This window comes from Colobus angolensis, unplaced genomic scaffold, assembly GCF_000951035.1.
Source record: "Colobus angolensis palliatus isolate OR3802 unplaced genomic scaffold, Cang.pa_1.0 Scaffold10, whole genome shotgun sequence".
Lineage (NCBI taxonomy): Eukaryota > Metazoa > Chordata > Mammalia > Primates > Cercopithecidae > Colobus > Colobus angolensis.
This window is the reverse complement of record NW_012110919.1, coordinates 18,074,671-18,086,838: the sequence shown is the minus strand read 5'-3', so window position 1 is coordinate 18,086,838 and position 12,168 is coordinate 18,074,671. Positions and strand designations below refer to the sequence as shown.

The window sequence follows — 12,168 nt, the reverse complement described above, 5'->3', positions numbered from 1 at the left end:
AAAATGATATGCATGAAAGTGCTTTAATACTTTCAATAAAACATTTGAAGGTTAGGGGGAAGGATAACAGAGGAAGAGAACAAAAGGCAAGACTGACAAGAGCTGAAACAAATGATAAATCATTGTAGGGGGAAAGGGGAAAAACAAAGAGGGACTACTGGAATGACAGACTCTAAGACTGGCAGGGTTGGAATGAATGTTGTCCCATTCACTATCCATCTCAAACACCTGAATTAAAATTCTCTCATATGTTAAATACCCATATGAAACGCATTCATTACTTAACTCTTGATAAGATCATATTTCCCTCGGTTTTAAAAATTAACTAGGGATTACACTTCCTTTTAAATTATATTTTCCTTTATTTTAGATAATAATCTATTTTCATGCTGATGTTGACAGGCTTTCGTAAATGTATCCATTTTGGTCTTTTCATTATTTGCAGCTGCAAAGCAAAATTCTACTTTTTACCCTAGTTCTACCTTTTCCAGTTTTGATAACATCAGTTCCCAGGTTGTACCCTATGTCTACAATGTCCTCTTTTACTCTAAATCCACTAAATTAGCTCCATTTCTCTACTCAAAACAACTACTAAAATCTCTGGATTGTTTGCCTCTGCTCTGCATCACTGGTTCCTTTGCACACTCCAGGTCTCAGCTAAAGTATCTTCTCTGAGACGACTCTTTTTTCTCTCATGAAATCATAATTTGTAATTTCACATTTGTTTACTTGCATATACTTTGTTTCCTCCACTAATCTATTACCTTAATGAGGAAAGAGGGTGTGTGTTTAATAGGTCATCAATAAATTTTAATGTAAAGTATACTATACAAACAGAAACATGCACAAATCATAAGTGTAGAGCTAAATTTTGACAAAATAAGCACACCCATATAACCAATATAAAAATCATGCAATGCCAAGATTAAGAATCCCAGAATTCTTTCCATACCCCCTTCAAATGACCATCTTCCGTCCCTCACGGGTAATTCTAACTTGTTAATGTCACAGGTAGTTTGGTTGTTACTGAACTTTATACGTATAGAATCATAAAATACAGACTCTTGTGTTAGTTTGTGAGATTCATTCACATTACTCTGTGTAGTTGCAGTCTCTTCTTTGTCACCGTTTGAGAGCAGTGCTATCTGAAGTATGTTTGTGTTCCACTGCTGCTCCCCACCCTGTTCATCACTGGTCTGCAACACCAGGAGTACAGAAGGTATATGTGAACATTTAGAAACTTTTGAGCAGTTTGGCATTGTGTGTAATATTGTATTACACAAGAGTTTCATTCTGACAGATTTTTAGAGAAAAAAGTCTGGTCCTTCACCTACAGATAGGTTAAGAAAGCACTGCTATATAGTATTCCAATGTATGAATATGCCACAATTTACTTATCTACTCTACTCCTGATTGACACTTGGATTGTTTCCAGCTTGGGGCTATCTCGAAAAGCGCTGTTGTGAACATAATTTTTACATGTCATTTGATATCGACAGGTATACACCCTAGAGAGGAGATGCTGAGTCATAGGTTATATCCATATGTCAAGCTTTACAAGGTACTGCTAAGTGTTTCCAAATACTTACACCAATTTATACTCCACCAGTTGCTCTACAGGGGCACCAATCAATACTTGTTAGAGTCAGCCTTTTTAATTTTAGTCATTCTCATGGATGTGTAGTGATTTCTTGATTGTAGTATGCATTTTTCTGGTGACTAATAAAGTTGGACACCTTTTCGTGTGTTTATTACTCATTGGGATATCTCTTTTGTGAAGTTCCTGTTCAAGTCCTTTGCTTATTTTTCTATTGGGGTGTCTGATTTTTATTTTTATGGGTTTGTAGGCCTTTTTAATGTATTCTGAAGAGAGTCATTGCACATATCCTCCTCCTGGTGTCTTGCCTTTTTGCTTCTTTTGATGAATTCACTTTAATGAAAATCGATTTGTCATTTCTTTCCTTTATGGTAGGATCCTTATTTTGTCCTGTTTTAGAAATCTTTGCTTATTTAAGAAATGTTTGATTTGTATGAGATAAAGTCATAAAGATACTCTTCAGTGAGCTTTATTATTTACCTTGTATATTTAGGTCTCTTATCCATCTCAAATTAATTTTTTGTGTATGGTATAAGATAGGGATTCGAATTCATTTTTTTCCACATGGCCATACAATTTATAAAGCCCTGTTTATTTAAAAGCCCATTCTTTCACTACTGTACTTCAAAGTTACCTGTAAGTCAGCTGATGGTATCAACTCTATTTATTCTATTCCATTAGTTTATGTCTCAATAAATATTTGTTGGATAAGTGCTATCATTTAAGAAGTCTTAACAAAGTAAACACTATTTTCTACTGTTGGTTATTCTACTGTGTGACCTCCCACAAGTAATTGAAACTCTCTATCTTCACTGTCATTTGTCAAATGGGGTTAATGCTCCTGTCTCACAAAGATGCCAGCAATGAAATGCAATTGCTTTTCATAAAACATTATATAAACACAGCTTTTACAACTATTTATTAATTGCTTCCTGATTTAGTTTTGATATTTTCAGGGCATCAATATTCTCTCCTCCTGAAATGATACCACCTTCAAAGGCTGAGAGAGAAAAGAAGTCCGTAAGGATGAAGGGCAAAGGAAGAGAAAGACAGCAAGCAGGCTTGGTTATGATAGTGAAAATCAAAATGAGGTAACATTAAAACAGAGAAAAAAACTCAGGAAATTCTTTGGGATCTCTTTATATAGCTTTCACATCTTAATTACAGATTCCACTACTGCATATTTCCTTCAAGGTCTCTAAAATAATCACGGAACTAACCCCTTTTGTGACATTCCTAATTAACTTCTATGGACACTCACTATGGACACTCACTGTTTTATCTCATTCAAATGACTACTCAGATACTTGTACTTCTCTGTGTGCACTGGGTTCTCTGTTTCTAACATGCCTGCTGGTATGTACTTTCTTATTACGTTGCACTGATACCTTGGAAGCATACGAGAAGGGAATGTGGTCTTCATTCTAGGGATCCCTTACAGTCCCAAGAATAACATGCTCTCTTCCATCAACAGAGATATTTAGAAAAGTGTTAAAGCAGGAGGAAGACAAGACCATTTCAATTAACTTTTCTAAAACTGACTTTGTATCCTGCTAAAGAAATCAACTGGCTTTTTAAAACACACTACACCTTTAGGAAAGGGAGTCAGAGGTTGATTCTACATGTGGAAATAAGGCTAGCTACATTTCTCATCGAATGGAAAGCAACTCCAAATTAATCTGCTGATGGCATCAGCAGGCAGACACGAATTTAACACTGAGGCATGAATCTAAAATGAACAAATTGCAATAATTTGCTAAACCTCAAGAAAAACCTAGTCATTAATTTTCTATTTTTGGTGAACTATAAATGAAAGTGGTCATAAAAATAACTAGAACAGTTTAAAACCAAATGTTTGCATTTTCTGTAACTATAAAGCTGTGAAATAGGCAAAGATTTTAAAAAGTGAAATGTCCAGGGTTTGAAAAGGCATAAACCAACAATATTTTTCTGAAGGTAAATTTGGCAACATATATAAAAACACCTTGAAACTTTGAAACCCTCTGGCCCACCAATTTCAGAAACACATCTACAAAAATTTTATAAGAAAAATCACTAGAATTTAAAAACAGCAAGCAACTGCAAACAATCTTTTAATTGTCTTCAAAAGGGAGATTTGTTAAAGGTTGATACATCTTTCCTTAGGAAGGAATACTCCTAAGTATAAAACACTGACATATATATTTTTAAAATATTTATCTATTTTTAAACTTCTCTTTTTTTTTTTTTTCCCTGAGAAAGAGACGCTGTTACCCAGGCGAGAGTGTGGTGGCACAACCATGCAGCCTTAACCTTCTGGGCTCAAGAAGGTCATGGAGGTCAACCACCTCAGCCTCCCAAGTAGCTAGGACTATAGGCACATGCCACAATGCCTGGATAATTTTTATCTTTTTTAATTTTTTGTAGAGATCAGGTCTCACTATGTTGCCCAGGCTGATCTCAAACCTGTGGGCTCAAGCCATGCTCCTGTCTCAGCCTCCCAAAGTGCTAGGATTACAGGCCTGAGCCACCACTGCACCTAGCCATATTCATTTGCATAGGCCTCTTTATAAGTATGTATTATTTCACAAGAAGTTAGAAGGTGGTTGTCAAAAATTTCTTTTGGGTTGCAGAATCCATTTTATCCCCCAAATTAAATCTTAATTACAACCTGTATTTAAAGAAAAGCAATAGCAACAGCAAGAACAATTGGTGCTCTGTATTTAAAGTGAGGGTGAGGAACTTGGAACACTGTCCAATTGCTCCCAGAGCCCACTGCTAGAAACCTTATGGCTTAAAGAAACACATGTTGAAAACCTACTCTTTTTTTTTTTTTTTTTGAGACGGAGTCTCGCTCTGTCGCCCAGGCTGGGGTGCAGTGGTGCGATCTTGGCTCACTGCAAACTCCGCCTCCTGGATTCACGCCACTCTCCTGCCTCTGCCTCCCAAGTAGCTGGGACTACAGGCACCCTCCACCACGCCCGGCTAATTTTTTGTATTTTTAGTAGAGATGGGTTTTCACCATGTTAGCCAGAATGGTCTTGATCTTCTGACCTTGTGATCTGCCTGCCTCGGCCTCCCAAAATGCTGGGATTATAAGCATGAGCCACCACACCCAGCCGAAAACCTACTCTTTATGAATTTTTATTATGAAGAAAAAAGGCTAAGATTATTAAATGACTGCATTTTTGTAAAAATGTACATATATATTTGTTTATCTACTATACAATTAAGAATAGTTAGAAAGATATACTCCAGCTGGGCGCAGTGGCTCACACCTGTAATCCCAGCACTTTGAGGGGCCGATGCGGGTGGATCACAGAAGTCGGTAGTTTGAGACCAGCCTGACCAACATGGAGAAATCCTGTCTCTACTAAAAATACAAAATTAGCCAGGGGTGGTGGCGCATGCCTATAATCCCAGGTATTCGGGAGGCTGAGGCAGGAAAATAACTTGACCCAGGAGGCAGAGGTTGCGGTGAGCCAAGATTACATCATTGCACTCCAGCCTGGGCAACAAGAGGGAAACTCCATCTCAAAAAAAAAAGAAAGATACACACCAAAAGAGGCAAACAGTGCTTGGTGCAGTAGCTCACATCTGTAATCCCAACTACTTGGGAGGCTGAGGTAGGAGGATTGCTTGAGGCTACGAGTTCAGGACCAGCCTGAGCAACATAGCAAGACCCATGTCTTAAAAGAATAAAAAACAGGTTGGGCACGGTGGCCCACGCCTGTAATCTCAGCACTTTGGGAGGCCGAGGCAGGCAGACCACAAGGTCAGGAGATCGAGACCATCAACACGGTGAAACTCCGTCTCTACTAAAAATACAAAAAACTTAGGGCATGGTGGCAGGCACCTGTAGTCCCAGCCACTCAGGAGGCTGAAGCAGGAGAAAGGCGTGAACCCGGGAGGCGGAGCTTGCAGTGAGCCGAGATGGTACCACGGCACTCCAGCCTGGGCAAGAGAGCGAGACTCCATCTCAAAAATAAATAAATAAATAAATAAATAATAATTAGCTGAGTGTGGTGGCCTGCACTTGTAGTCCCAGCTACTTGGGAGGATAGCTTGAGCACAAGAGTTTGAGGCTGCAGTGAACTATGATCACACCACTGCATTCCAGCCTAGGCAGCAGACAAGACCCTATTTCTTTAGTTAAAAAAAAGAGGCCAGGCGCAGTGGCTCATGCCTGTAATCCTAGCACTTGGGGAGGACGAGGCGGGTGGATCATGAGGTGAGGAGTTCAAGACCAGCCTGGCCAACATGGTAAAACACCGTCTCAACTAAAAATACAAAATTAGCCAGGCGTGGTGGTGCATGCCTGTAATCCCAGTTACTCTGGAGGCTGAGGCAGGAGAATTGCTTGGATCCAGGAGCCAGAGGTTGCAGTGAGCTAAGATTGCGCCACTACACTCCAGCCCGGGCGACAGAGCAAGACTGGCTCAAAAAAAAAAAAGAAAGAAAAAAGAAGAAAAAAGTGCTTATCTTTTGAGTGGTGAGTTTACAGGTAATTTGTATTTTCTTATTGCTTATATGCCTTTTTCCTCGATATTATACAATGAGCATATATTATTTTCATAAAAAGGAAAATAACGTTTATTTTAAAAGTTGGATTCTTCTGTACCACAAGTTTTCCATATCCTTTTATTTCAGTCACTGTTTTAAAATTCTGGCAATTCTTTAGGGGCTTGCCCAACTGAAGTAAACTGTCTTTTGTCTGACAATCAAGGAGCTATTAAAATCCAGGTAAATGGGCTCTTAGTAGCAAGTTTCTTTGTACTCTGGCGAAAGACTTTCTTTATGCCATGTTGTGGGTCCCTCACTAGAAAGTACCCTATGCTTTGGTCTCTGTCTTTCATACACTGTTTAACTTCCAAAAAATGTTCATCCCCCAATTTTTTATCCCCCGGTTTTGCAAATGGCTAAATCATTCTGTTTTCAGATCTCAGGACATACCTTCAGAAAATTTCTCTTACTAAGTGTTCTCAATCAATGCGCTCTTTCTCTCCTAGCACTTAAGAGAATTTGAATTATATATGTGTTTACTGATTTATTACCTATCTCACCTAAAAAAACCAAAGTTTCATGAAGGCAAAGACAATGCCTATTCTTTGCCAAAATATTACACAATGCTCGGCATAATGTCTAGCAATTGACCATAAATATTCACTGACTGACAGACTGATTGGATGAATGAATGACTAAATGTCTGCTAAAAGTTGACTCTGGAAACTCATGAAGACATTCTTATCTAACTGGGTTGGCAAGAATCTTATTTTCAATAGTATTTAAATTTCTGAGCACTTCAATAATAGCCCAGAGTCACATTAAATGTATATATTTTATGATGGCTATATCAACTGACTCACAACAGGTACTAGGTCAGAGATACCCGCTCCAGGATTATGGATCCTTTTCATGTATCTTTTGGAGATTAAATATTCTATAACACAGAATGAGTATTTGCTACTTCAACATTTTCTAAAGCTTCTTCTAGCTCCGATATTACTTATAACTGAAGTACACTAATGAGGGATAATCTCAATATACTGATATTTATTACCTGTCATCCATTTCATACATATACTGATGTGTAGTCACTGAATTTTAAACCCTTTTTTGTCAGGAATCTGAACAGTGTGAGCTACTATTTTGGGTATAATTTAAATAATAGGGGGCTCTAACATGGCAAACCAACAGTCTCAGGAGTTTAAAGTCTCAGATGGAGAACTTAAAAACCTCAAAACAAACAGCGTAAGAAAAATAACCATAGAAGGTACCAAATAAGCGTAGAAACATAACATTTTAAATACTTCCAAATATTTGGTTTCAATGCATAAATGGAGCATGTGGGCTTTCCACATCTTTTCTTGCCAAGTCCAAGGAAAAACTGATCATACTACAGTCATCTAGAACAGCTGTTAGGACGATATTCAAATATTTAGTTTCAAAATACAGACCTATTTGCGCTTTAAAACTCAGATGTCTGCATATTCCCACTATAGTACTGCACTGAGATAATCCCTTTAAAGTAGGCTGCTGGCAAAAACAGATCTTTACTCATGGGTGAGAAGTGTTTCAAATGTTAGCCGAAATCTTAAAGTCAATTGTCAAAAAAGACAATTTGCTCTGGCACCAAAATCTCTCTCTTTTTACAGTAGGGGCTGAATTTCAACAGTTATTTAAAGCTAAAAAGAGAGTAAATGTGACATGTTATGCTTCTAGAAGGTGGGAAAAAAGTTTATGTCTACTTCACTTAATTTTTTGACTTCCTTAAACTAAGTTTCCTATTTAGCATATTGTTCTTGTAGGTACTCAAATGTAAACTATCAAATCTGCCTCACTTTGGGTTGCTGAAGGGTCCAAGCCACAGTGAAGAAAGATCTTTGTTTAGAAATAAGTCAGGTGGTTTAAAATAACCTTCCCCACACTCTGGCATAATCAGCTTGTTTTCTAGAACTTATATATGAGCACAGATATCTAGTTGTGGTCCTACACCTCTGGTAGTTATCTAACACTATAGAGAAATCCCCTGGAGACTGGGACGATAGGCATACACAGAGCATCTTCTACTCTCCTGAGCAGACACTAATTCTGATTGATCAACTTCAACTGGCTTGATCTATCTTAACTTTCTTTCCTTTGAGATGGCAGCCACTGAAAATGCCTATAGCTTTATCAACCACATTGTTTTGCTTCCCCTCAAATCTTATCATTTAAACCTTATTCCTGAAAGAGGCACTCTTAAAAAGAGAGGATAATGCAACTCAGAAAACTACATTTGGTAACTTACAAAATAGTAGTCCATTTTTATAACTATTCTGATAGGTGTTATCACACAAATGGAAAGAATAAGACTTACAATGGTTAAGAAGTACATCCTGGGTAATAAAATTGCTTAATGGGAGAAGTGGGAACTTTTTCCATTTCCCAACTTGTATTCTTCTCTTGCAGGAAACTCTAGGGATGTCCCAGACCAGTTAAATTTCAGGTAGATAAAAATAGCCTTCTCTCCTTACCTCTTTATGCACCTTCCAACTGTCTACTGTCACATTGAAGAGAGCTTTGAGGGCCTCAATGGCACAGTCCGTCTCCTGAGGTGAGAGAGGAGGTCCATTATGGTCTATGGCCGATTCATACTCATCGGTCCACTTGATGCTAAAGGCACTTTCCAAGATCTGGGTTAGCAGCGGTAGTCCCTGGAGCTCATAGCGCAATTGTGACCTGATGTCGGTGTGCAAAAGTGACAGAAGGAAGAGCAAGCGCAAGTCAAAGCACTTAATGTCATTGATAAATTTCCGGTCCTTGCACTTTCTCAGGAGATTACAGAGCTTTGCAGCAAGATTAAGTTCCAGGCTGAGCTGCTGTGCCATCTGACTGTTGAACACTATATTACACAGACATTTTAATGACTCCACAATAACTGGGAACTCTGATACTTTCTCCAAAGAATCATCTAACTCATTTAGTTTGGCTAGTCGCAGCAGTATCTGCATATTTTCCTTAGTTGTTACAGGAACTAAAACCTTTTTGTCTCTGGAGAGAATGCGGAGTACTTCCAGGCACGACACTTGACATGTTGTTGGGATGTCCTTTATGAGGACTTTAAATATGCCTTCACAGAGTTTCTGAAAAACAAGAAGAGTATGCAAAAATCATTATTTGGCTTGAATGACTTAACACAGAATGTTTCTCTACCAATGTATTTAACAACAGTTAAAAATCCAGATAGAAAAGGTTTTTTATTATTTTTTAAATCACAGAATGTTAGAGGCTGAAATATAAGGTCACCATCAGGATGGAAGACAATCAGTTTGAATCATAGCTGTTCCCTTCCCAGAAATAAAGATTAACGCCTCAAGAATTGGTTCCTATTTGTCCAGAGTATAGGCACTTGCAAAAAGATTTAAAGAAATATGCATTTCTGCTGAGTTTTAGTTGTGCTATTGCTTCTGAATTTATAGTTCTTTAGCAGCAGTCCCATGTTTCAGAAACCCTAGAACCCCCTTTAGCTAAGATCTAATAATATTTAATCATCAAACAACCCCACAGAAGAACTTCTGCTGACAAACTGATAAAAAATTATTCCAAGTGTTAGGTTCCAAACACAGTTGAATTAGCATATATTATGCCTTGAGCCAACTGCAAAAAGGTGATTCCTCCTAGTATACAAACTACAGCAAAAAGTTCCCATTGGGTGGGCAAATTATTAAAAAGTATACATAGCTTGGGAAGCTCAGATTGTGTACAGAATTTTAGCTTTCTTTTGTTCTCTTGCCGTAGGACACAGATTGTACAAATATATGTAGTAGTTCTGGTTCCAAACCTTGCTATCAATATGTCAAAAACAATTCTAGAATGAACCCAAATATCTTTATTTCCTAAAAAGGTTTTTTTAATGCCATTGCCAGATTTAAGGATCACTGACCATTCCCTGAAAATTCAAAGTCAGCTTTCTTCTCTACGAACTGCAGGTCTGGGTCTCTCAAGCTTACCCTTACATGTGAGGCAAGCAGCTATAACTACCCCATTGCTGAACATTTCTGTACTCCCTTACATCTTATAAAAACAACAACTACTACTACCAACATAAGATTTTACAAAATTTCTATTCATCTGTCATTAGACTACTCTTTAATAAAAGGAGGCTGCCTGTGGGTCACATTATAATCTTGTCAGGAAACCTAGGCTATGTGCACATAGTCATCAGCTACAAAAATGCCCATTTTAAATGTAGTCATCCCTTGGTATCTGTGTGGGATTGATTCCAGAATCCTCTGCAGACAATAAAATCCACAGATACTCAAGTATCTTATATAAAATGGTATAGAAGGATGGGCACGGTGGCTCATGCCTATAATCCCGGCACTTTGGGAGGCTGAGGAAGGCGGATCACAAGGTCAGGAGATCAAGACCATCCTGGCTAACATGGTGAAACCCCGTCTCTACTAAAAATACAAAAAATTAGCTGGGCATGGTGGCACGTGCCTGTAATCTCAGCTACTTGGGAGGCTGAGGCAGGAGAATCACCTGAACTAGGGAGTTGGAGGTTGCAGTGAGCCAAGATCGTGCCACTGCACTCCAGCCTGGCAACAGAGCGAGACTGTCTCAAAAAAAAAAAAAAAGGCATAGTATTTGCATATAACCTATGCACTTCTTCCTGTATACTTTCAGTCATCACTAGATTATAATATCTAATACAATGTAAATGCTATGTAAATGGTTGTATTATTTAAGGAATAATGACAGAAAAGTTTGTCTGTACATGTTCAATACAGACACAACTATCTTTTTTTTCCTTGAGTATTTTCAATCTACAGTTGATTAAATCCATAGATGCAGACTGCACGATACAGAGGGATGATTGTATTACGTTCTTTAAATAGATGTGGGAAGGAACTTTATCTGATAAGCCAAAAAAAAATTTCATAACATTGTCAGTTATATCCCTGCCATACCTGGTAATTAGAAAGGACTTTCTTTTAATATTTTAATATCATTGTTAAAGTACTTTTTTTGAATGTACTTTGGGGATAGCAGAAAGTATAATGTGCCCATTATAAAAAGTATACAGAACAGGGAAAATTTTCTCCATATTTAGACCTTTCACATTCAAGACAAAAAAAATACATTCTACATACTACTTCATATGTGGTCTATTCCTGGGGGTGGAGTCAGATCACCTTTGTTTCCACACAATTTCATTCAAGAAGGAAATATCTACCTTCCTCCTTAAGTTGGGAAGCATGTAATAAGGTATTATAAAATATTACGTTTGTGAATTTGGAGTTCTACATATCTAACAGCACACAAATATCTTTCTTCCATTCTAAACCAAAAATAACAGCAACAATAAAATTAAAAAGAAAACCTATGGGCAATACGGCACCTTTCTTCCTAATAACTTTAGACTCAAGAAAGAAAAAGAGCAGAGCCTGAAGACAAATTGGAATAGCCAGGGCTATACATAAACCAAATGGACTGAGAAACTCTGGGACATGAAAGAGATTAAAGGTGCCTACAAAATTTATAGTTAAAAATTGCTTCATCTAAAAGCTTGTAGAAGATCATCTAGCAAGCAAAGACAAGATTTTTTTACACAGTTTTTAATCACAGTCGTTCTTGAACATACCATTTCTCACTACAGACCTACCTCACATGGTGACTGTTGCACAGTTTTTTGCTACATCTCTTGAAAAGTAATACCACTTTTTGGACAATGACTCTCTTTTTTTAAATTACAATTTTTAGAACCAAAAACACGTAAAAAACAATGAAAGTGATATTTAATCGACATACTTAATGCTTTACTCAATACAGTAATTTCTATTTAAAGAATATTATCAGGAACAAATAATAGTGGTTGAAGAGGCAGCATTCTTTATAGTTCTTCTATCTGTTGAGTTTGTGTACTACTTCCATGTTTCAAAGGTGCTCTTGTATTTCCCCTTTATTTTGCCTTATCAGTACTTTTCTGTGCTGTAACTATTGAAGTTGATTTTACTCTTCCTAAAACATGCTCTACTCTCCTCAAACACCTTTCATACCGCCCTGCTGCCCACTGAACGTTGTTGAAATGGGCCTAGTTTCCCCTT

The 12,168-nt window shown here is 37.6% G+C and overlaps 1 protein-coding gene across 2 annotated transcripts in view; it reads right to left on the bottom strand.

The window, feature by feature from the left end:
• RIC8B (RIC8 guanine nucleotide exchange factor B) overlaps positions 1-12,168 on the bottom strand; it is a 121,344-nt gene that overhangs the window by 69,014 nt on the left and 40,162 nt on the right. For both annotated transcript variants that reach the window (XM_011935496.1, XM_011935489.1), the window contains exon 3: positions 8,593-9,201. In XM_011935496.1, coding sequence (XP_011790886.1) covers positions 8,593-9,201 — 609 coding nt within the window. The remainder of the gene's footprint in view (positions 1-8,592; positions 9,202-12,168) is intronic.